Source organism: Astatotilapia calliptera, chromosome 14, assembly GCF_964374335.1.
Source record: "Astatotilapia calliptera chromosome 14, fAstCal68.1, whole genome shotgun sequence".
NCBI classification, from domain to species: domain Eukaryota; kingdom Metazoa; phylum Chordata; class Actinopteri; order Cichliformes; family Cichlidae; genus Astatotilapia; species Astatotilapia calliptera.
Window position 1 is genome coordinate 36,402,518 of NC_137435.1, and position 26,342 is coordinate 36,428,859.

General features: G+C 42.6%; 2 protein-coding genes across 4 annotated transcripts; one reads left to right on the forward strand and one right to left on the reverse strand.

Annotated features, from left to right (window-relative positions):
• Positions 1 to 1,278: 1,278 nt before the first annotated feature.
• gal3st2 (galactose-3-O-sulfotransferase 2) lies at positions 1,279 to 19,289 on the reverse strand. The gene is made up of 4 exons (XM_026193172.2): positions 18,600 to 19,289; positions 8,905 to 9,015; positions 6,512 to 7,133; positions 1,279 to 5,043 (listed from the first exon to the last, which is right to left on the reverse strand). The coding sequence occupies exons 1-4, from the start codon at positions 18,692 to 18,694 to the stop codon at positions 4,213 to 4,215; spliced, it is 1,659 nt and encodes a 552-aa protein (XP_026048957.2). The 5' UTR covers positions 18,695 to 19,289; the 3' UTR covers positions 1,279 to 4,212.
• Positions 9,846 to 13,429, forward strand: LOC145420207 (uncharacterized). Of its 3 annotated transcripts, XR_013901508.1 has the most exons (3): positions 9,846 to 10,540; positions 10,622 to 13,179; positions 13,261 to 13,429. XR_013901508.1 is itself a non-coding variant. In XM_080289211.1 (2 exons), exon 2 carries the CDS (start codon positions 11,651 to 11,653, stop codon positions 12,443 to 12,445), a length of 795 nt encoding a protein of 264 aa, XP_080145337.1. In that variant the 5' UTR covers positions 9,846 to 10,540; positions 10,622 to 11,650; the 3' UTR covers positions 12,446 to 13,429. The 3 variants fall into 3 exon arrangements, 1 of the variants encoding a protein (XP_080145337.1); XR_013901509.1 differs by having other exon boundaries at positions 9,846 to 13,179; XM_080289211.1 differs by having other exon boundaries at positions 10,622 to 13,429.
• Positions 19,290 to 26,342: the final 7,053 nt, after the last annotated feature.

Consider the following 26,342-nt stretch of genomic DNA (forward strand, 5'->3'; position numbering starts at 1 on the left):
AATAATAATAATCCTTATAATTAACATAATTATATATTATAATTATGATAATCATAAGTATGAACTTCAGGAGAATGACAAAATTCATGGTAAAATTATTGAGAATGGCATGAAATTATGTACCTCAATCTCACAAATGGTTAATTGGGCCCATGCCAAGACCAATTTTTGTTACGTGCTAGGACCAATCCTGTTTACGTTATACATGCTTCCCCTAGGCAGTAATGTTAGAAGGGATAGGATACATTTTCAGATGATACCCAACTTTATCTATCCATGAAGGCAGATAGAACTAGTTGAACTGCAGGAATGTCTTAAAGACCGAAAGACCTGGATGACCTTTAATTTTCTGCTTCTAAATTGAGTTAAAAGTGAGGTTACTATGCTCAGCCCTAGAATCTTATACATATGGTGTTTAACCAAATGCTTATTCTGATTTAGTAGTCTGTCATCTGTAGTCTGTTTTTTAACATAACTACTGTATATAATTCACCAGCACCATCTGAAGTAAACACATACACTACCGGTCAAAGGCTTTAGAATTTAGATTTTTTTTCAAGTTATTTATTGCAGTGGTGAACTGCCAGAGGTTTAAAAAAAAAAAAGAGAAGAAAGGTAAGGTTACTCAAAACTTTCATATAATGTACATTTCAAGATTTTTCCAAGAAGGCCTTCTTAAAGGAACACAAAATGGGTTAACAATTTAAAGCTGTTCTGGAGCAATGGGGGTTGATCACACCTTGAAAGCTGGTGCTACTAATTCCTACAGGTGTTTCAACTTTTGTGTATTACCTAAAACCCCCTTTGTCTGCATCAAAGCAGTGTTGGAACGCACTGTGGTACCATATCCTTCATGAGCATCAGTTGAACAGTGTTGTACTGCAGAAAGTAGAAAATGGGGAGAAAAAAGCAATTAACAATGGAAGAGAGACAGACCATCATAACATAAAATGTAGGTCTTTCCTACAGAGAAATTGCAAAGAAAGGTGTCAGTGAGTAGAGTTTCCTTCACTATCAAAAGGGCCTCAGAAACTGGGGCAAACTCTGAGAAACTTGTCCTGTCATTCAATTGTGGCTTTGGGTCTGCCAGAGTTAACAGCTTGTATGATGGGCTCCCCACATAACAACAGCATCAAGCACAGCTTAACAACGGTTGCAGTTTCAAGTCTCAGTTTCAAGTTTGAAGAGAAGACTTTAAGCTGCAGGTTTGACAGGATGAGTTACAGCATGAAAGCCACTGCAAAGTCATCAGAATAAGACAAAGAGGCTTGCCTGGGCCATGAAGACTGGAAGAAGGTGTTATGGACTGCTGAATCAAAATTTGAAATCTTTGGTTCATTACACAGGGTCTTTGTACGCTGTTGAATAGGCGAAAGGATGTTTCCACAGTGTGTGGCATGTCAAACATGGAGGAGGAAGTGTGATGGTCTGGGGCTGTTTTGCTGGATTCAGGGTCGGACGCACCCTGAACCAAAACAGCTACCACAGCGCCATTCAATATTCTCTGGTATGTAGGGGTCCATCCTACAGCAAGATAATGACCCAAAATATAAGTCCAACCTATGCCAGAACTACCTCAGGAAAAAAGAACAAGATGGTAAGCTTGAAAACATGGAGTGACCAGCACAGTCTCCAGACTTAAACCCCATCAAGCTGGTTTTGGAACAGGACAGAAAAGGGAAAGCAAAGCAAGTGCAAAACTTACAGATAGGGGAAGAACTTTCTGAAGAATATTTGATTTTTGTTATAGAAAGAATGCCACAGGTTCAGCTGTTATATCTTCCAAAGGTGGCTACTTTAAAATGAAAGGATAGTACAAATAAGTACCTGGAGTTGAGGAATCATGACTTTATAGACCAAAATGTATTCTAAACTTTTGACTCATCACAATGCAATGAGACATTAAACTACATAATTTTCAATAAAAAACTGGAAGAACTGGGTGTTCTAAAACTTTTGACCGATAGTGTATATTTAATATACAGTCCCAATCAAAAGTTTAAGACCACTTGATAAATGGCAAAAAAAAAAAAGAACCAAAAAACCCCAAACATATTTGGCATGGTTGGATCTTAACAAGGTTTCAAGTAGAGCTTCAACATGCAAAAAGAAGAAATGGGAGTGAGACAAAACATTTTTTGAGCATGCAATTTATTAAAAACAATACTTCAACTGAAACAGGCTGTTGTACAGCTGATGAAAAGTTTAGGACAACATGCCTTCAAAAGTCAAATCTGCAAAAATGTGGAGTCATGATAATTTTAAGTAAGGTGGTCACACTGTCACGATGTTCTGATCGCAAATGCAAAAAAAGCTTTCCCTTTTTTAAACATGGTCGGATTGTTAAACTCCATAAGCAGGGTCTCTTGCAGCGCACAATTCTCCACCATGAAAAAATACGGTGTCTCATTAACGGCTGCCTGTATGAAAATGGGCTGAACCTGGAATCAAGCTTCCTCTTTAATAATTACCATAGATCATTTGCAGAGAATTTCTCTTAGTGCTTTCTTCCCCCTATACTCTATGTGTTTCTGTCTAACATTTACAAGAATTTACAAGTAGTCTTGAGCAGACCAGACAGGGATTAAACCACCAACCTTCCGCTGAGTAGGTGCCCTCTTCTACCACTGGAGATACAGCCACCCCCAGAATGTGAATGCTACTGATTACTACCGAATGTGTGCTGGTATCTAGGCTGCCTTGATATCCCAGGTTCTGTACAAGGCGATGGTTAATGAAACTGTACTTATAAGAACAGCATTATTAAATGAACGGATTATTCTTATACCTCTGAGCCAGGGTAAAGGCCTGTGGTAGACTAGCAGTTAAGCATGCAGGAAAACATCCAGGTGAGGGATTACCAATCTTCCTTATTGCACTTGCATATACGCTTTCATCTTTGGGATATGTTTGACAGATTAAAGACCAAAAAGTCATTTTTAACAGCTTAAACACAGGCAGACAATCACTCTTGGCACCACACCAGAACCCTCAAATGATTATACTGGAGGTATTGTAACTCAGACAGCATTGGTAGTTTCCATAAAAAGGTCCTTGATTGATTTACTTTAGAAAGAGGACACTGTGCTACCTGTCAAAGATCCTTTATTTTTTGTTAAGAGAAGAGGATTCACTCTGGGTCTCCCATGGCAAATTGGTCCTGGGTGAGGGAAAAGACAACGAGCAATTCAGGAGACCCCTGTGGGTGAAAAATCTAGGAAACAGTTCACCCTCCCCGGGATAGGGTTACCGGGGCTCACTCTGGAGCCAGGCTTGGGGAAGGTGCCTGTGCCTATGTGCCAAATGACTGTTTAGAGTACCTTACCTTCATGGAGTTCCCAGGTGGGGTGCTTCAACACTAATGTGGGCAATGACAGTGAGACCTGCAGGGGTGTGATTGGAAGCAACAGCTAAATTGGATCTCTGTTAACACCATGTTCAAAACACACACACACACACACACACACACAGATTAATACATTTCATATATGTATATTTTATTCTTTATATAATTTGATATTTTAATGCCATGTGCTTTTCTTTTTTTTATGTTGTGACACATTGATCCTGGAAGAACATTACTTTATTTCAAGGAGTATTACTGTGGCTCAAATGACACTAAAAAGCAACTTGACTTGAACTAGCATGTTCAAGTCAAGTTCAAGTTCCGTTGCTATCTTCACCAATTAAAACAACACAGGATATCAAAAACAGTCCAAAATTCAACCCACTGCCATGTACTTCAAAGATATGTTTTAAATGAGCAAACAAGCAAGAAAACAAACAATTCGTCAAAAACATTTTACTCTTGACTGTGTCTTCTAACATCCAGGAGCTAACAATATTGGGCTTGGTTAGCCTCTTATATTCATAAGAATGAATAATCACCAAAGTGATATGATATTCCGGCTTTCATATTTTCAACTTAACCACTGGTGTGGCTACTAAAAAAAGAGAAAAGAAAAGAAAAAAAAAATCAAAAAATTTTTTTAATACCCAACACATACTTCTCAAGCATATCACATATCCTGTGATTATTAGTCACAGGTATTACTCGTGGTATTCTTGTTTTATTGTTAGCTTGTGTTTTTGTTAACAGAGAACTTGTGGAGGCCCATTGGTTTTTGAGACCTGACTTTACTTCTTAAGGTCAGGCTGCTCAGGTCTTCCCATTTCTGATGCTTTGCCATCATAGCAATTTTCTTTAGGTGATTATTTAACAGTCTTAGTTGCCTGTTTATGCTTAGCAGCTTCCTTTGGGAACTGCTTGGTGTACAGACGATGTGTGTACTGCAGTTCTGGTAAGATAAATCTCTGACATTTTGTTTTGGTTTGTATATCTAAGTTTGGGTTTAGGTTATAGCCCTGAATGACAGCTGTTCCATACTGAAAAGGCTTCAGCCTAGCATCCTTTACCAGTGATGGGTCAACCGCACATCTATCTTTCAGGCAAGTGTTTGCAAGCTTGACTTGTAGCTTTCTCAGCTGAGCTACTTCCCTCTCCATCTTCTGTCGTCCAACAAGACTATCAACTTTGTGCCAGAAGGTTGTGTTGAAGTGCAGGTAAATCCTCCAGTCTAAAGCATTCCACTTCTTGATTTTTTCTGCAGTGTTCGGTGAAAGTGAATGCCGAGTTTGTTCACTGCGACTATTGAGCCGAAAGGAAACCATATCTTCCAAGGACCAGCAGAGGGAGTACTTGAGCAAGACCATGGACTCATCAAAGTATTCAGAAATTAGTATAAGATTAAAGTCCTGTTCTATGGTTTTAATAGCCACAGTGGTTCTCTCCTCAAAGTCTCCAGCACCAGCTGCAATATTATTCTTAAAGCCAAAGTCAAAAGCCAGAATATTGTGAGCGTAGTGGTTGTTGGCTACCGATGCATTATAGTTTCTCCAGCTGTTGTCTAAGAAGTCCTCCAGGCTAAATGTCTTACGGAAGGCTGGGATGCTCTTATAATAACTAAAGATGGATTCCATCATAGCCACAGGATGTCTCAAGATGGAAAAGTAAAAGGTATCCTGAGGCATCACTTTTGCCACCTGGGAAATACATAGTAAATTATACAGTCAGACACCTGTTGTTCTGAAGACCAGTAGTGTTATCACTATATTATCCATGTGCTATATATGTTTATTCTTGTCAACCTTAGCAAGTCATAAAAATAGATTAAAAAAAACAAATTCAGATGAATTTCAAAATATGTCACATTATTTCAATAACAAAATGCAGTGTGTGAAAAAATAATACGTCTTTACTGCTTTCTTTTGAATTTAGAGGGTAAGTTTCAGCCAGGTGCTGCTAATCAAAAGCACTGATTAAATGATCATTAACAAGTGTCAGAACTTCTATAAAAGGAGACATTTTGGTCTCGAGCCTTCAGGTGCATTTTCACGCAATGCCAAAAAGGAAAGAAATTCTGAGTGATATTTGAACTGTTCCTGGCCATTAATCTAGGAAGGGTTAAAAGGCAGTGTTATGAGATGACTTTTAGAGAGAGGCAAGACGTGAAAGACTCCCACCCCTTAAAACTAAAAGTAAATGAATTAAATAAATAAATATTTATTAGTCTTCAATAAGATAAACTAGACCAGATACCATTCTGGAATCCTTCCTGCCTGTAAAATTATTTTTTTAAATGTGTAAAATTGTGACTGGTGAAGGATTTTTATTAGAACCAATTTGCAAAAGCAATGGGAGAAACACCTCTCTTATGAAAAGAGAGGTTTTTCATAAGATACTACAAGACACCTCTCTACACATGTAACTGTATAATAATGATAAAAGTATTTATTCTGCAGAAAAATGTTCCCCATCACTGCTATATGGATTAGTGTTACTGCTGCAGATGTTTAATGCATAATAGTCTATAAAATCACGGGTTTGTAGTACCTGTCCTATAAGGACCACAACAAAATTTAATCATCTCAGAAACACTAGCCTAGATCATAGATTCATAGATTCAGTCTAAAAAGTAACTTTTAAAAAAAAATCACTTCTCTCTGGTCAGTCTGTAACAAATGCAAGTATCACTGTGTTAGATTAATGTCTAAACGTTGCAAAAACTAAGAAGACACATACATGCATGTAGCACAGTAACATGGTAACCTGGTACCATCATATCATAAGATGTCATGATATGATGCTAAATAATGCTTTGTGTTCTCCTACACATTGTGCACACCTGCTGAGCTCTGGTAAATGGTTTGCAGTATGAGTTACCATGCCAATATACCCTTGTGATAATTTTCTTTTCAAACCCAGGGTTAACCTTTAAGGTACCTGTATAAGAATGAATCCTGCTTTGTAGTTTAGATAATTTGTACATTAGATAATATTTCATTAGGTCTTGATATGTGAAACTTTGTAACAGGGTGTACTGCAGCTTTTATTTTGGGCCAATTAACACATTTTGGTACTTAGTCAGGCTGACTGGAATACCAAACCATATCAAATTGATATAATTGCTGTGGTTGCCATGGAACTACATACATTTCTGATGAAACTCACCTCAGATTTTTTAAATCTCATGTGGTTGCACATGATGTGGAACTCTTTCACACTTCTGCTGCTAACTCCTTCGACAAAATGTGGAACAAAGAAAAATGGATAAAATAACTGGCTCTGTTTGTTTAGAGGGAGAGCGAAGGTCAAGTTTCTGCTTTCGCCATAGCGATACAGGATGTTTAAGATAGTGCTGCTTGCTGTCTTGTGTGTCTTGAGGAAAACGATGTGAGACTTTGGATGGCAGGTTGCTTGAGTGTGAGTATTGTTCTGAGTCTTCAAAAAACTGGAAGGAGTGGGAGAGCGGGTGAGTCTTTTTTCTGTCCCTAGATTTATGTCTTTCCGGGTACTATGGGAAACCAGAGAAGATGGAAGGTCAACGTTTGGTTTGTTTCGGTCTTTTGGTAGAAGCAGCTTGCCCAGTGTAACTTTTCTCCCCTCCTGTTGAGAGCTTGCAAGCCTGCCGATTAAAGAATATGAAGGCTTTTCATGTTGCTCATGTTGATGATTACCATTTGCAGTTTGTTCCATTTGTTGTAATCTTGTGTCTTCAGGTCTTATGTGAGGAAACTCTTTTTCTTTCTTGATAGAGAACTTCATCTGCTGGAGTTGTACTAGCTTGCCATTCCTGGAAAACGTCATAAACACAATAAAATACCTCACTTTCAAATCTTATATTATTGATTCTAGGTCAGGAACTTTTGACATCACATTTTAATGCACTGGAGGTCCTTTACTGTGGCATTTTAAGGAACATTTCAATTTTGTTTAAACAAAAGTGAGGATGTGACTTTCTATATGCCGAAAACTTCCTGTGAAAGGTAAAGGACCACATGGTCCCAGAAATCAGGCAGCATATCAGCTTCTTAGACCCTTATGTAAAATCAAGCCTTAGAAACCTTGGCGTCATATTCGACAGCTCGATGTCACTCGAGCAGCATTCTAAGCAGCTGGTCCGAAACTGTTTTTATCATTTACGGAATACTTCTAAACTCAGACTAATGGTATCAAAGCTTGAACTTGAGATGATTATTCATGCTTTTATTTCTTCTCGTTTAGATTACTGTAACGGTCTGTTTACTTGTTTTAACAAATCAGCCTTAAATCGTCTTCAGACTGTGCAGAATGCTGCAGCACGACTCTTAACAGGCACCAAGACAAGATCTCATATCACTCCAGTTTTGGCCTCCCTTTACTGGTTGCCTGCAAATTTTAGGTTTCATTTTAAAATTTTAGTTCTAACCTTTTGGGCCCTACATGGTCAAGCTCCTCAATATTTATCTGACCTGCTGAAACCAAATTCATCTTCTCGGGCTTTAAGGTCATTAGATCAGAGACTGCTGGTGGTACAGCACACTCGTTTTAAAACTCGTGGTGATTGGGCCTTTCAGTGTGAACCTAAGGCTATGTTCACACTAGCCCGGATAGATTTGAAAACAGCATCTTTGTCTGAAAACGCTCCGCGTCCACACTATCGTTTTCAGTCATTTTCACAGAGTTGTGCATCCACATTGAAACGGCAGAAAACGCTTACGTTCCAGCACTGCGCATGTGTGAAATGCAAGACGATTCGACCGGCCTCATTTCTGCTCGCTGTTTATTGACTTTCCGGCTCTTTGAAACATTGCGGGAAAATGTCGAGGAAAAGCACCAAGTTTTTTAAATGGACTAACAATGAGGTGGGGTTGTTGCTGTGAGTAACACAAAAGTACAAAGTTGCAAAAGTGAGTGAGAATTAAAGAATTTGAAGAAAAGCTATCTGAAGCATGTACAAACTGATATTAATCTTTAATAAGCCTGTCAAAATTGAGAAACAATCACATGACTAAAATGTGTCATCGTTTTCAAAAAGTCTCCGTTTTTGCTGTCCACACTGCAACACGAAAGCACCGTTTTCAAATGTATGCATTTTCGAGAGCGTTTTCAAAATGCGAAAACGCCGTCCCAGTTTGGATCGGAGGCCAAAACGGAGAGAAAATTTGTGTTTGTGTTTGTGTTTTCAAACGATTGGTTTCCCCAATCTTAGAAAACAGTACATTTGCATGACTGAAACCAGTCCACTGAGGGAACAATGTGCTGGGAGGTCAGTTCCTTCATTATGATGAAGCTGAAACCTGCAGTCAGCTGAGACTGAAGAAGTCACTTGGATGAGTGACGAAACGTTTCTCCCACTGAAAACGCTACGTCCAGATGAACAGAATCAACCTTTGGAGATTTACTTACCTGGATGATTGAGCATGCATCAAGACGATACCATATTATATATTTTAAAGTTTATAATCGTCACATGAGTTATTTTTCACCAATGCTAGATTCAGTAAGAAATGTCCAAAAAAAATAATTAACGATAACAAAGTCCACTTGGTTTGAGAAAATTGGTGTTGAGAATAGGACTTTACCTGGCCTGATGGGTGACAAAGGTCTGAATGGCAATACAGACTCCCAGCAAAATGAACAGTATCCACAGAGAGTGATGCCTGCTGTGCAGCAATCTCTTCCTCTTCACAAACCTACAAAAACATATACACACACAGACACACACAAACACACTTTTAAATGGATAAAGTGACTGTTGCCACGTTGTATTGAGACTGGGTTATGAGAAAAAACTAAGTGACAGAAATTTTTTGCTGAAATGTGGTGAAAAGCAAAAAAATTCTACTGAAAGGGGTAAAGACGGAGAAATTTTTGCTGAAAAGTGGTGGAAAAAAAACGTTGTCCTGAGCAGGATTCGAACGTGGCCCTCCTGGTCTCAAGGCAGATACTCATCTCACTGAGCTAAACTTATTCTCACAAAGAAGAGGTGGAGAGACTGACAATTCTACTGAAATGAGCAGATGCTGCTGAGAATTGTGCTGATAAGAGGTGAAAAGGCAGAAAATTCTGCAGAAATAGGTGAATCAGCAGAATTTCCGCTGAAAAGAGACGAATCTTACTAAAGTATTGATATTTTAATGTGAGAATCGATTCTAGAACATAAATGACTGGTATCAGAGGAATCGATATTTCAGTATCGATCCGCACATCACTATCAATCAAGTCAAACTTCTGTTATTGCGAAGCTAGCCGCTCACAATGGCGAAGAGAAAAGTTGAATCTGAAAGCAGAGCCTTTCAGCGCCATGCAGTGGGTGACTGAATATATGTTTACAGACATTGCTGGTAATCCCGTGTGTCTTATTGGTGGAGCTAATGTGGCTGTAATTAAGGAATTTCATTTAAGACGGCACTTCGAGACAAAAAGTCAGGATAAGCTGAAAAACCTAAGTGCAGAGCAGAAACTAAAGAAAGTAGAAGAGCTAAAGAAGAATGTGACATTTCAGCAGACCTTTTTCACCAGAGCAAAATCACAAAGGGAAGCTGTTGTGAAAGCAAGTTTTATTGTAGCAGAGGAGAAAGCCAAATCAGCCCGGTACCACTCTGAAGAGCTGCATGATGAAGGTGTGCGACATCTTGTGTCCAGACAAAACGCAGATTTTGGCAAATGTGAGCCTGAGCAGAAATACGATTGCTGATCGGGTTTGTGAGATGGCCACTGATTTAAGAACACAGTTGTGTGAAAGAAGCAAAAACTGTCATGGTCCAGAGTCTGAGGATTTTTCTTTATGGCAACAGTAAACTTGTGCTTCATACCTTATTGTGTTTCTTTATATTATTCTTTGTTCTCGGTTATTCTGTTTTGTCTTTTGTTTAGGTTTGCTATGTGTTTGTCACGGACCCGGCTCTGGGGACTCGGGGTCCGTGGGCAGTGGGGACTGTGACTGTTATTGTTATTATTATTATTATTATTATTATTTGGTGTGTTGTCTGCACTGCCCCTATGCACATCTGTATGTAGGCAGGTATGTGTGTGTTTTGCCTTTCTGCTGTGGCCAAGTTACAGGCACCTTCAGCCCTGGGGGCGTGGTCTAACTTGAGGGCTGGCCACACCCGAAGTCCTGGCCGCACACCTGCTCCTCATCTGGGCTCGTCGGGGGAGCTATTTAGATGAGCGATGGAGCTTCCACCGACGCGGGATTATTGCGTTTGACTACACGTCAGTCTTCAAACAAGTCAAGTGTGAGTGTATGCCTGCTGGAATAAGTGTTAATGGCTGCCTCTATTGTTTTCCCCTCAGGAGGAGTGTGGGACGAGAAGGAGCAGTAAGCACGGGGAGTGCAGGGACACTGGGGCAGAGAGCACTACACGGGGACTTTTGGGAAGAAGACACTCCACGGGAGTCTGGGAAACTGGGGATTTATTGTTGTTTACTTCACCACCTTGTAAATAAACACTGTTGCACTGAAGAGTCCGGCGTTTGGGTCCCATTTCCCCATCTCCCCACGGTCTGCCAGCCAGACCGTGACAGAATAATCCCGCCATTATGGGCCCAGCGGACTCAAGGACCGTCTCACAGGAGGAATTGCTCGCCCAGCTCTGGAAATACTGTCGGAGCATTATCCAGGCGGCGGATCCACATCAGAGACACATGCAGGTCGTATTTTTTGATGCCTTCCTGTCTTCAACCACCTGTTCCATGAGCTTTCTGGACATTGCAAAACTAATTCAAATTGTAACTGTGTTGAGGGCTAGCTCTAGCTTTGAACTGTTTGGTTTAGGCTGTCCGGGCAAGGAGGATGCGGCTGCCTCCCTGGCAGCCCTCGCTGCCTGGTTTTTTCTTAATAGGCGGAAGGTTTTCCCACCGCCGCTTGCTGCTCACCTATTGGACCCTCCACTGCAAGGAGGACGGCGCCCTACTCCATCTCCTCTCACTTCTTCAATGGCCTCTGTGCCAGCAGACCAAAGACCGGCAGTGCTGGTCACCACAGTGAGTAGACCGGACCCTGTCATTTTAACGAATCCAGTCACAGATGAACAGGGGACAGGTTCCTTTGCCCCGCCAACACGAAAGAGACGGCGCCGGCGTCATCCTCGTCAAACCGTAGCTCACCTCACTCCTGTGGTTTGGGAAGAACCAGCTGACTCTGGACTGACCGCATGAGGAGCCGCGGACCCAGTGCTAGAACATGAGCCTGCCACTACAGACAATAGGGAGGCTGAGATTCTCCCCAGGGCTTCCCCAGAGGCTGAACCGGAGGCCTCAGTTGCCTCTGGCCCCCTGGAAATTGCTGAGCCAGCGGTAACATTGTTTTCCTCTCCACCCTTCATGTTGGACATATCACCCTCACTTCAATTAGCTGCCCAGCTAGTCGGTCAGTCATCATCTGTTCCACCTTCCACATCCACTGCTCTGCCACCGCATCCACCGCCTGCAGCTGCCATGTCGCCGTCGTCACCGCCGGGTGACCGGCTCAGCGTGCGGGGGGATCCCGCGCTGCAGCCGGAGGAGCTCAGCGAGCCGGAGGAGCTCAGCGAGCCAGCTGGGGGGCCAGCGCCGCTGCTGGAGGAGCTCAACGAGCCGGAGCTGGAGCTCGGCGAGCGGGAGCCGCAGGAGGAGCTCGCGCTGCCCGAGCAGGAGCTCAGCGAGCCGGAGGAGCTCAGCGAGCCGGAGGAGCTCAGCGAGCCGGAGGAGCCCAGCGAGCCGGAGGAGCCCAGCGAGCCGGAGGAGCCCAGCGAGCCAATGCCGGAGGAGCCCAGCGAGCCAATGCCGGAGGAGCCCAGCGAGCCAATGCCGGAGGAGCCCAGCGAGCCAATGCCGGAGGAGCCCTGTGAGCCGGAGCAGCTCAGCGAGCCACCCACTGAGAAGCCCGCACCGCTGCTGGCGGACCTCAACGAGCCGGAGGGACCGGCGTTGCCAGCAGAGGAGCTCAGCGAGCCTGGTGAGCCCGCGCTGCCACCGGAGGAGCTCGGAGGTCCGGAGGGATCCGCTGAGCCAGAGCTGGAGGTCGGCCACGTCCTGCAGCCCGGCCGCCACGTCCTGCAGCCCGGCCGCCACGTCCTGCAGCCCGGCCGCCACGTCCTGCAGCCCGGCCGGTACATCGGGAATCGTGGGTTGTGCTGAGGCGGGAGCAGCAACGCCGCCGCCACCGGACCCGTGGCCGCCCGCCGGAACTGCAACGCCGTCGCCACCGGATCCGTGGCAGGCCGCCTGAAGCGTTCTGCTCCCATCACGGGGTTGGAGGTAGGCCGCCCGAACGGTTTTCCCACCACTGCCTGACCCATAGCGGGTTTTGCCTGCTTGCGGTCCACTGGGTCGGCCGCAAGAACTGTTGCTGCCACCATGGCAGTGGTTGGACTTTTGAACTGGGGTTTTCCGGCCCTCCGTCCTGTTTCCCCCCCGCCGCCCGCCCTGAGATGTTTGGGTTGTGGTTTTTGTTGTGTTTTGGGTCGTCGGGAGCCGACCCTTAGAGGGGGGGTACTGTCACGGACCCGGCTCTGGGGACTCGGGGTCCGTGGGCAGTGGGGACTGTGACTGTTATTGTTGTTGTTGTTGTTATTATTATTATTATTATTATTATTATTATTATTATTATTATTATTATTATTATTATTATTTGGTGTGTTGTCTGCACTGCCCCTATGCACATCTGTATGTAGGGAGGTATGTGTGTGTTTTGCCTTTCTGCTGTGGCCAAGTTACAGGCACCTTCAGCCCTGGGGGCGTGGTCTAACTTGAGGGCTGGCCACACCCGAAGTCCTGGCCGCACACCTGCTCCTCATCTGGGCTCGTCGGGGGAGCTATTTAGATGAGCGATGGAGCTTCCACCGACGCGGGATTATTGCGTTTGACTACACGTCAGGCTTCAAACAAGTCAAGTGTGAGTGTATGCCTGCTGGGATAAGTGTTAACGGCTGCCTCTATTGTTTTCCCCTCAGGAGGAGTGTGGGACGAGAAGGAGCAGTAAGCACGGGGAGTGCAGGGACACTGGGGCAGAGAGCACTACACGGGGACTTTTGGGAAGAAGACACTACACGGGAGTCTGGGAAACTGGGGATTTATTGTTGTTTACTTCACCACCTTGTAAATAAACACTGTTGCACTGAAGAGTCCGGCGTTTGGGTCCTATTTCCCCATCTCCCCACGGTCTGCCAGCCAGACCGTGACAGTGTTAGTGTTTTTGTTTCATGCCTGCCTGTGTTCTCTCTGTCTGTCCATGGTGTTATTGTGTCTGCTCATGAGTCTGCCTGTCAAGTTCAGTGTCCTGTCTGGTTCTCTGTGTCTGTTAGTTTCCTGTTTTATTCTGAAAGTTCATGTCTCATGTCAGTGTGTTCACTTTTACCTCTCCCCTGTCTCGTTAGCCTAATTGCTCCCAGCTGTGTCTCCCTCCTGTGGCCCATTCCCTGATTACTCCCCGTGTATTTAAGCCTGTGCTCTCTGTTGCGTTGTCTGTTTAACTCCATGTCCGTTTGCATAATTCTGTGTAACCCGGTGTTCAGGCTGCGTCTCTCCGCCAGGTTTCTTTGTGCATTTTGTTCCTCCTCCCGTGCGTGTTTGGTTTAATTTGAGTTCTTTAGTTTTCCCCAGTTTAGGTTTGTTTTCTCCCCGCTCTGCTCCTCCTGTTTTTGTCACCTTATCACCTCTGTAATTAAACATTCACTCGCACCCCAGCCAGTGCCTGCATTTTGGATCCTTTTCTCAATTCACCACACGACTGCTGCGCAGCCGTGACAAAAACTTTATTGCATACTCTCTTGCTGTGGATGAAAGTACAGACATGATGGACATTGTACAACTGGCCATCTTCATCCGTGGAGAGGAAATATTGAACATTAAATCGATGCACGGGACAACGACAGGAAAAGACATTTTTTAAAACGTACGTCAAAGGGTAACCGACATGAAACTGCCCTGGGACAAACTTGTTGGACTTACAACAGATGGAGCGCTGGTGTTGTGTGGTGAAAAAAGCGGACTAGTCAGCAGGATGCGAGTAAATATGCAGGAGGAAAACTGTACCGGTGAGTTAACAGCATATCACTGCATCATACACCAGGAAACGCTGTGTGGTGAAGTCCTAAAAATGGAGCATGTAATGATCACCGCAATGCAAACCGTAAATTTTATCTGAGCTTATGTGGGAAATATATTCAGAGTTTGCCGACATTCCATATCATACAGAGTTCCGTTGGCTGAGTTGGGGAAAAGTTCTCAATAGTTTTTGAGCTCAGCAAGGAAATCTGTCTGTTCGTGGACATGGCATGTATGATGCGGTGAAGGCATTTCAAGTGAAGCTGTCACAAATGCACCAGTGCAACCTGCCTCACTTTCCCTGTTGCCAAGTAATGTTGAACCAAGTCAGCGGACTTTGCTGAAGTGCACCTGTGCAGATTCAGATGGAGCTGCAGTGTAATGATACACTCAAGGGAAAGTACGACGCTGAATGGCCCGCACAGTTTATTAGTTCCATTCCTGAAGCAATGCCCAGCTCTGTCTACATGCGGCTCCAACCTTTCATTAACCTTTCTGGGGTTTTTGGAAGCTTATTTATATTTCTAACTTGCATAATTTTGACAGGATATATTTTTATGAAGAGCAAAATATTTAAAGTTAAAGTTTTTTTTTAAAGTTTATTTAAACTGGAATAATATTCCTGTCTGTTTTTATTTATGTTTAAAAAAACATTGTTTTAGTGTGTTCAATAAATGTTTATCTTGTTTGGCCCACGACCTAAAGTGTGCCTTGAGTTTTGGCCCCCTATGCAATTCTGTTTGACACCCCTGACCTACAGTAACATCAACTATACCTACCAACTATATAAGTTACTAATCTTAAGTTCATTTTTGTTATAGCAGCTAAAAAAAGAGAAAGAAATCTTCTCTACGCCTCATTTACATGGAGCTTAAAATGTTTTTTTGTATACTGGATATCCCCATGACATTCAAAGCACTGATGTAGTTAAACCGTACAGCAACTTTTTCCTGACTATCTTTATTGTGTGTACACACACACACACACACACACACACACACACACACACACACACACACACACACACACACGGCACCACTCTGACTCTAGAATCTAATTCTAGTAAAATTTTACAGTTGAGCTAAGATCCTAATATTTTTAATCTGGATGTTAATTACAAAAACAAAGACGCTCATATCAAAACACATACATTATATTACATAATTTTTTTACCATTCTCCCAGAAGCACATTTGTGAAGTCAGACACTGATCTTTGATGAGAAGGCCTGACTTGCAGTACCTGCACTAATTCATCCCAAAGGTGTTGGTTTTTTTTTAATGGTAGAATGAGAGGCAGAGCCTTTAACTTTCAGGTCTGTCTTCCTGTGGAACCATTTTGCTTTCTACTTTTAAGATCAGGTGTTTTTTCGTCACTTGCCTTTTTACTCATTATATGTTTATATTCCATTCTAATCATTAGCTGTTATAATTTTTTTCTCTCTTCCACAGGGTGTTCATTGTCCTCTCTTAGTAGCCAGTGCCCCAGGATGAGAGACTGGTGATTGGAGTAGACTTCCATGGGCATGTAAGTAAAGTAAACAGATGCTAGTGTTTTACAAAAAGGGGCGGAACTTGTTGTGCTGAACGTGTACTTTAAGAAGAGGGGGATGAAATAGTTTTTGTTCTGGGCCTGGTTCTGCTGGAGTTTTCTACTTGTTAAAAGGGAGTATTTTCCCTTTTTTCCCCCTTCCCACTGATTGTTTGGATTTTCTGTTTTCCCCGCATTATTGTAAGGTCTTTGTCTTACAATATAAAGCATGTTGTGATTTGGTGCTATATAAATAAAACTGAACAGAACTGAATAGGGTAACATATGTATGTGGAGGAAGGTACTCAACCACCCTAGTGTTCATTTCTTGTAGTACAATCCCCTCCGTTCTGACTACCTCCCTCTCTTTTTTACCATTCAACTACATGTCTTCAGTCCAAATAGCATCCCAATGTCATTGCTTCTAGTGGTTTAGATCAGTGAATCAATGTCTCATTCACTCTTGGCATACAGCTTCATGTCATCCTTATAGAGTAGGTGGCTGACGATTGCTGCATTTCGTACTTGGTATCTGCAGGGGGTTCAGGCCTATGCAGAACAGCAGTGGGGACAAGACTTGTGCTATTGGCTTGACGTTGGCCTCTAGTGTTGTTCGCCACGTCTCCATCGAATTTCTGATAAGGCCATTAGGGTCCTGTTTATCTTGTGTTGTTCTCTGCATTCCAGGATCCATGGGTTGAGGCACTGAGTCATAGGCTTGCAGTCAATCCAAGCGGTGTACAAGTTGGTGAGCTTGGTTTTACAGTCTTGGGTGACTGCTCTGTCTGACAGGAGCTGGTGTTTTGCCCCTGTGGTGTTTCTGCCTATTCCTATCTGTGTCCCACTCATATATAAAGCCATATGCCAACACTATTTATTTTTTTCCGATACTTACATTTTACATTTGAGTAGTGTTCATATGTATATAGTGGCACAGAATTGTGCACATCACCCCCCTTTCTTTCCCACACTGCACTGAGTAGGAGATGCTCTATCTCATTGTACACATGTGTAAAGGCATTCTCTACTCTACTCTCTACTACTACTCTCTACTAACCGGGAGGTTGTTGGTTCGATCTGCTCCAATCTGCATGTCAAATATCCTTGAGCAAGATACTAACCCCAGGTTGCTCACCGATGCATTCATCGATGTGAATGTGAATGTGAATGGGTATGAATGTTAGTTAGGTAGCACTTAAAACCTAGAGAAGTGTTTGTGTGAATGGGTGTGATTGGGTGAATGAACAAGTTGTATAAAGCGCTTTGAGTGCTCAGAGTAGAAAAGCGCTATATAAGAACCAGTCTATTTACCATGTGATGGTTACTGGATCCTGTTCAGGGAGTTTGCTTTATCCAAGGTCTGCTCTTAGATCCACTAGCAACTGAGCATTGTTTTTATGAGTTGTCCTTCTCCCATATACTCCCAGTATTGCTCTGTCTCCGTCTTGTGGGGCTGTTTTCATATTGTTCACCTCCCACTAGGGGTACACCTTGGATTATTCAGTGGAGTACAGCTGGTTTATTCTCCTGCCTTCTGTCTCTCTACAGAAAAACAAACAGAAAGCTCACAGGCTGTCCCAGCCAAGAGCAGCAGGATCCAGGGCATGTAGGGCCAAAGAGGGGCCACCAGGCTCAACCTCACCTCCTTGGTGTGGACTTAACAGAGGATCAACTGGAGGAGAGAGAATTGAGGGAAGGCATAGAGGAGACACTGGGGGCAGGGGTGCACAAGGGCAAAAGGTCGACCTCTGCCCTTCCAAATTTGCACCAGATCTGGTTGGCCACCTGAAATGGAGTCTCCACCCTCCTGGACTTGGTCGCTTACTTGACAGTGTCTGCCACCATTTTCAATGGCCCTAGCACATGAACTACTCTGAGCAAGCAGAGCAGGCGTTAGCCAGAGAGAAGCCAGAGAGCCAGAGAAAAACTCTTGCTCACTGGGCTAACAGCATCAGCGACAGTAAGAACCAACTGGTTGCATCGGTTGACAAGACCTGTATTCCAGAAGGATTCCAGCCAGCTGCAGTGACACTAGGTGACTAGGCGAGTGTTCAACTCGCAAGACCCCAAGAAACAGACCAGGTGCCCACAGCATCAGCTACAGCAAGGTTCCACTGGATTCATGAACCTGTGAGACCACAGATAATATACCAGGAGCAATCACAGCCACATATTAGAGTCACTACAAAGGACCTTTCCTTTCTTTTTTTCTCTTTTTAGGGCAACAGCAATTATGGGAACCAACCAACAGGCTTCACAACACAAAGGCAATGGACACACACTGTACCATGCAAAGCACACATGCACACTACATCTGACAGCAAGTGGAGATCAAAGAATCATAGTTTTCATATCTGCACAGATGTTTTATAGGACAAGCCAGAGTGTCTTAAAGAAGTATCCACATGTCCTGATAAAGGGGGTTCCTTCTCCATACATATGGAATATGTAAAGAGTGGAGAGACAGTCTCGATGTATAGTGAGCAAGAGTGTAAGGTTTACTGCCAAGATTCTCCACCCAGAATGTGGAGAAATTGAATAGCATCTCAGTTTGTGCAAATTTTCCCTGCTGTCGTCCTTGTATACAGTTTCTGATATTCTGTGCTGTTCTGTATGGGGATTCTGTACTCACTCAGAGATTAGAGTGTACACTGAATTATTATCACCATGGATTCAAACTATAAATACATAAATATATTAATTCAAGCCAACAGCACCTCCTTTCAGTGTAACAGCCTGGTGACCAGTGATGGGGTTTCCCTGGTGAGGAGGAAACTGGTGACAGCAGTCCATCTTTGGAGGGCCACGACATGGATGGAAGGACCCCTCGGGTGTCTTCCTGGAGGGGTCCTTCATCGCTGACTGAGGCGAGAGGCTACGTCTGGTCACCCTCATCACTGGAGCCTCAGACCGAGGTGGGGCAGCTGTCAAGCCCGATAGCAGCATTTGAGAAATCGGAGTGTGGAGCTGCAGCTGCAGCAGAGAGGATGAGGAAGCAGAGCTGACAGATGCCAAATTTAACCCCTAGTCTCGGTGAAACTGGCAAAATCCAGCAACCAGCATAAACCGAAGTCCATTACTCTAAATATGGGGAAACAGCAGGAAAGAAAATAAGATTACAATATGAAGGACCAGATTGTGACGATCGTCAGATTTGTTATTTTGAATGTGCTTTTTGTAATGAAAATCTGTTTGTGTTTTTCCATTTATATGGACTTCACACCCCACTGGCAGTCAACCAGTAAGATCATGTTGATTTTGCGCGTTAGGAGTGTTCAGCTAAGTAATCCGTTTCTTATGTGGTCTAGGAGGAAGAGTTTCGAGTTACCGGGAAAAGTAGCAGCGTGGCAAATCTAGTAAATAAATATTTTAATACAGCTGAATTTGATTGTTATTTTATTTGGATGATTTGTTATTTGGTTGTTGAATTTGTCTGTTATTTTAAAGGTCTAACCCTTTAAAAATAAATCGCAATCTTCTGTGCTGCTATATCTCCATGGCTATCTGTCAGCTATGGCTATCTCTTTCTGCTACTAACATCGCAGAACTATTGCAATGCTCTGGAGTAAATAGAAAACCCATATTCTCAGTTTAAAGGCTCTAGAGTGAAAGAAAATATTTTTCTAGCTTCTAAAACAGCAGTGCTTGCTTTGAATGCTAGTGGGTGATTAATCACCATAAAACACAATTCAAAACCTGAGAAAAAAAGTGGGAAAAGTTCATTATTAACATCAAATATTGAAATCTACAAAGTCACAATGTCTGTTTTTCACAGCAATATATATTTCATCAAAACAAGGGCAAACCTCACAGAATGTTATGTTCAATGTTATTTATTTGACTTCATAACTGTATGTAACTACAATGAAAAAGATTTAGTTTTTGACAAATGTTTTTTATGAAGTTAAATGTTTATATAAGCGGCTCTCACAGACAATCACGAACTTTTAGCCTCTCTGTGTAAGGAACAGAATTGCATAGCAGTGGCCCCTGCTATGCAATTCTGCCTTTTTGAAGAATTCTGCGCATTTCTCTGTTAGCAGTCAGCTGAAGCGCAGTCAAATCCATTGCCAATACAAGTGTAGATCAATATGTCCTGTTGGGACCAACATGATCAGCTACCCCTGCAGATAGGATTGTACTTCATGCAAAAGGTAAGTAAGTCAGTAAGGTTCCTTGGCAACTGTTACCCAACTGACATCAGATTGTTAAATTCACAACGAATATCATAATAAATACACAATTCTGATGTATGACTGTATGACAATAAAGGAAGCAAGGCCCCAGCAGGAGTTCAAACCAATAGCCCTCTTGCTGTAAGATACTGCATCACCAATGACCAGACAGTAGGTGATGATTTTGTATTCTTTATTAGGTACATAATAAGGCACAGAGCAGGTTAGGTGTGCAGCTTAATTTGCATGGTGACAAATGCAGGTGAGAAGTGAGAGAACCTTTGTAAAACAAAAAGACCAGGTCCAACCTGAAAAGTGATCTCAATAAGCACCTAATCCTGCTTCATATTACAGGCTCTGAAACGCTGGAAAGAAAACTCTCTGGGTCAGAATGTTGCCTTCTCTCACCTTGCACTGGGCTGAAAGGTAGTACCACATTCAGACAACCTGGATTACTGTTACACTTCTCAAGTACAATCAGCAGACTGCAATCTGATGCTTAGGCTAGTCCCTTAGATAGGATAGAGTTTCAGTTACAAGCTGTGTAATTTTAGCCAGCACATTCTAATGTGACCTTTAGAAATGGACAGTGTCCATTTTGTGGCGGATTCCTATGGTTTTATTGTGCATTTGAATTTTGTATTTTGAAATTTATCAAGAAGAAAGTAAACCTTGGAGCTGCACCACACTTGAAACAGACCACTTACTGAAGATCTTTCTTTCACAGGAAATGACATTACACTCTAACTATGTTTTATAAAATGGGATTAGAGGATAGTTACAAAATCTACAGGTTGGGTAAGAAAACAAAGTGCATCTAAAAAAAAACGCCAAACAGGACTGTGAACTCTAACCACATCTGAAATTGATTTGACCCAAACATGAAAACAGCTCTCTATCAGCAGCACACCAAATTTTAAACACCTTTCAAAAACACCCAGAAGAAGCATTTTTACTTCGCTATTCATATCTCCTTCATATCTCATCTGCAATGACTGCAGTCATAATGTGGCTGTAGTCAGTCTACTGAAGCCCACTTGATGTGAGTTTAAGTCAAACCCAGTTCCATTCAGAATACAAAGCAGAAATCATAAATTTCAAACTGGAGCTTCCTAAAATCTAAGTATATGTTTGCTAAAGTCACATTAAGCCATGTTCACACACTTCTACAGATAAAACCCATGCTGTAAAATGGCAATAACCACAAAAACAATGTATTTTTTTTCCAATGGTTTTTCAAATGTAAAAGTCTGACCAACTGAAAAATGTATCTCTAGTTAGATTTCTGTCAAAGAGGAATTATGTGAAGTCCTGAGACATAGCACACCATGTTTGCAGCTACATGTGAAAACAGTTGGGATTAACAAACACACTTATAACTCATGTTAAAAGTGTGTAACAATCAAAACAACAGAAGCACCCTCCGGAACATACAACCAAAATCATATGTAACTGATTTTAGACTAGGCTTCTATTATTCGAATTATTCCGTGGTCACTGTAAAGCATTCACATCCATGATGCCAGGCTCCAGGAGGGCAGAAGTGCATATTGCCTGCTAACTCACTGGCAGGAGTGGACGAGTTAGTGAGACTACGAGTGGACTTACCTGGTCATGGAGCTCAGATGCTGCTCTCTAGTCCAACTTCTTGGTGGGAACAGCATCTTCCTGAAACTGAAACACACACAGCTCAGCTAACACACACCTCTGCTGTCTGTCTCACTCTCTCTCTACTGTCTGTCTCTATTAGTTTGTGTCTGCTTCCTCCAGCTCCTCCTGCCTAACCTACTTTGCCTTCACGTCCACAGAGACAGAGGCTGACAGATGTGAAGCACAAAGAAAGGAGCTGGGAGAATTACGGGCTCGCAACTGAAACTCTGGTGCACACAGAGTAAATTACTGCCTTTTTACCAGATTATATAGATTTTTGAAACTAATATAAGGTAAAAGTTGTGTTTTGGGGGTTTTTTTTGTAACAAAGGTGTGTGAAAGGGTAACCATGTGAACAATTAGAATAGAATAGAATAGAATAGAATAGCATAGAAATTATCTTTCTGTTACAAGAGTTTGGCATCTCGCCGTTGGCAGGATATAGATTTAAATTCCGATTCTTTTAGGGTAGGCGAAGAAGATAAAATAGAATTCAACAATTCAACAGAACACTGATTGCTCATTTTTCTTTATTCTGTAATGCAGAAGCTTTGCTGGACTGTAGATAGTGGTTTCACGTGGTGCAAGCATACAAAAACAGAGAAACTTGTTTACTCTTCAACTTTATTTTGTCTGTTCACGTAAGTATGCAAAGATTTCTGCTTTAGATGGTTGATCCCTCTCAGTTCTAGTTCAAATTCACAGTTTTTAATTTGCCTTCTATGACTTCCATGTCATTGTGGTTATGACTCAGTGATGCCCAAATTACCCCTGTGTGTGTGTGTGTGTGTGTGTGTGTGTGTGTGTGTGTGTGTGTGTCAATGTGAGAGAGAGAGAAAGTGCTCTATAGATAGAACAGAGGACTGTATTGTGGCGTGTTGTGGCGATGAGGTGTAGGGGAAGGGGTGGCACGGGGGGTTGAGGGAGCAGGGAGCAGTGCCAGGGAAGCCTCACTGACACAGCTGGCAGACATCAACCAATTATACCTCCCCATTTTAAACAAGTGTACGCTGGAGCCGGTGTATGTGGCAGCAGAATAGAAGCTGACAGCTTCTATTGGGCAAGTAACTGCACAACTATTGCGTAAAGTGAATAATAAAGAGTTATCCTGAGCTGGAAACTCTGCATCCTGTGTGTATGTATCGAGGGATCAGATCAAGACTTATATCACATTGGCACCCACAATTCCCCAACACTGAAAATGTCAGACCAATAACATCGGCCATGCATGACCCTCAAGTGCTGGAAAATCTGGTTTCTCGGCCTGGGTCCGCATTTCTGCCACCTTTGCCACTTCTCTCAGTCATCACGCTGCATAAGATTATTACCACCGCCACCACTTACGTCGGGAAAAGAGATTCCCAGCGGCTCGGGAACACTGCAGCCAGTGCACTTCCCTCATTATCCTTCTGTGTATTTAAGTCCTCTGTCATCCTCTGTTCATTGTTGGGTCGTCTGTTTGTCCCGCTACATGTTTCCATGAGTCTCAGCTCTTCAGGTCTCAGGTTCATGTTCTAATTATCTCACGTAGTAATTTTTCATGTTCCTGTTCAGCCATGTTAATTTCACAGTTTCCATGTTTTAGTTTTAGTTTTTCTCAGTTTAGGTTTCAGGTTATTTTTTTCTCCAGTTTGCCTTGCTTTGTTTTTGTTTTGACATTAGCCCAAATAAACGGCTCGCTTGTTGTTATGCTTTGTCTGCCCTTGTTATACCCTTGTCTGCGTTTTGGTCCACATCTCAAACACAACGGCCAACCAAGCTGTGACAAATAGAGTTAAGGCCATGGTTATCTCCCTCCTTGTGCACTCCTTAATTCTTGAGACAGATTAGCCTGGGTTTAATAAACTGGTGGGCAATGTTTGGGTATTTGCTGATGACAGATAAGAATATGTACTATGTGTGCACGCAGATGACTAGCACAGATGACATGATGTCGAAAATTTCAGTGAAAAACACTAAACTTCTGAATTAATAGGCAATAATGAAATGCAAAATGCAATAATGGATTCAGTTGATCGTTCAGTTCAAACAGAACAGTTTACAGACAGGTATGAAGGGGTCAATGGCTTTTTCCTTTTCAAGTTCTTGCAGGCAGCACATAGTAAGATCAACTGACCCCCTGATGGACCCATTTCAGTTTGCTTACCGTGCACGCAGAGGCGTCGATGATGCAAAAATCTTCATCTTGGACTCCATCCACAAACATCTGGAGGTCCCTGACTCCTCCGCCAGACTTCTGTTTGCTGATTTTTTATCAGCCTTAAACAGTCTGCAGCCTCATATCCTGGCCACTAAACTTTCCTCCCGATTTCGCCTGGATGATCAGCTAATCCTGTGGATATTGGACCTTTTGACTAACAGGACTCAGAAAGTTCGGGTCAACAACTCTCTTTCTGGTCTCCATTCCACCTCCACTGGCTCCCCCCAGGGCTGTGTGCTCTCACCCTGCTGTTCATTTGTCCCACTCTGCATTTTAACTCCAGCTCTCCAACTCTGATAAGACCATTTCCCACACACATAAACAGAAACTACTCTACACTCTTTTTATACTGCCGACACTTTATTCACTTTTAATTACGTACAGTTATTTACGGGGGGGCACAAACAAAGGGGAGGATGGCACAAACACATCCTCCCCTTTGTATAACAAAGGGGGGCTTACCAAAAAAAGTTTGGGAACCACTGACCTACTGACTGACATTGCCAATATCCCCTATGCACGAGAAAATGCAAACTTCCTGTTTTAAGTCCAGATGTAGAGTTTCCGGTAGCTTTATTTTGCGGTCAATTGCTACTCCAAAGATGGACTCAAAAATCATGTCCAAAATACGAAAACGGAAAGAGCAGAAGGTGGGAACACTCAATAAATTTTGACGCTTGAAGAGTGTAGATCAATTGGTTGTTTACATCACTCAACACAATCAGAACTGCATTACAAAATCAGAAGACACATCATCCACATTCAGCACATCACTGTGTAGTGACAGTTCTCATGATTTAAACAGGCAAATGTCCAGCATTCAAACTACAGGTGAACAATAGTCAAAGGTTTCCACCGTTATGTTGATAGCAGCTAGTCAAGTACACACCTACACAGCATGTCAACAAACTGTGAAAAAGCCACATGATATAAAAAAAATGAATGATTTCCAGTAAGAGTCTCTATATATTAGTATTTATGAAGGGTATGTTCAAAATTACAGTGGTCCCTCGCTACAACATGGTTCACTGCACTGTTTCGCGGATTTTTTAGTGCAACTTTGCGTGGTTTTTTGGGGGGTTTTTTTTACAACGCATTCTGCGTGTCCTGATTGGCTGTGGACCATTGTCGATCTCTGTCCTGTCTCTCCTGTACAGTACAGAATCAATACATTGATCACTAGCAGTGTGTCTCTGAAGTGCTGTACTGTATGTTTGCAAGTTCTCTTCCCAACAAAGGCACCTGCGATAGCACCCAAAAGGCAGAGAAAGATGTTAATCATCACACAAAAAGTTGGACTTCTGATTCACTGATTCATTAATGATTAATTGATGTTGAATTCTCTCACAGCTGCTCTATCGCCATGTTCTGGAAATGAAAACAGGGTTTGATCTTTGGTTTCATTCTGTAATACTGGACTTATTTTTCTACAAAGGTTTGAACTTTGAGAGTGTTTAAAAAAAAGAGAGAAACATGTGAAAATGTTCATGCCTGTATGAGAAAAGTGTGAAGTATGCAGTGAGGGGGTTTACAGCCTTAAAACATTTATGATAATTGTAAAAAATAAAGTTGGCTACTTTGCGGATTTCACCTATCGCTGGTTCATTTTAGAACATAACACCTGTCAACCCGTGGTTGACTTGTTTTGGAAAACCCGACCATAAACAATGCACAAACATCACAGCGGAAACGCAGCGCTCTACAGGAGTCTCCCCACTGGAATTAGCATATGCTAAGGCGCATATAGTCTATTAGAATCAACTCACTAAATTAATCTCTCTCTATAGATAGATAGATAGATAGATAGATAGATAGATAGATAGATAGATAGATAGATAGATTAGTGCTGTCAAAATTAATGCGCAAATTAATCCGCCATCACGGTCAACGCGATTAACGCATCTGGAGTGCAGAATGACTCGAAATCCCTGAAATGTATCCGTCAACGCATTTTGTGCAGTTTGTCCAAGTAGAGTTACCTTCACAGTTGATCTGGTAGTGACGGGCAGCTGAACCAATCAACTCAATGTGGAAGATGAGATTTGAGTATTAAAAAAATAACAAGATGGAACAGTTGACCAACATAAAGTATGATACACATTGTGCAGGAAGAAATTTTATTTGCACCGAAGCACTTCCAGCTTAAAATATCACATTGAAGTGAAGCATATGTTAGCCGGGGATGCTGCTAGGACTTTGGCTAACGCGTCAACCAGTTTGCGACAAACCACTCACGGAGCATCGGGGACTCACTAAGTCTACCTTGGAGAGAATGACTGACACAATTGCCAAGTATATTGCAACAAACTGTAGACCTATAAGAACACGCGCTTTGCATAGCTTTGGTTCCTCGTTTAAAGGACATGAAGTGCCTCCCCAACAATGAAAGCGAGAGAGTGGATAAATGTTTACAGAGTTTTTTGTTAACATGAATG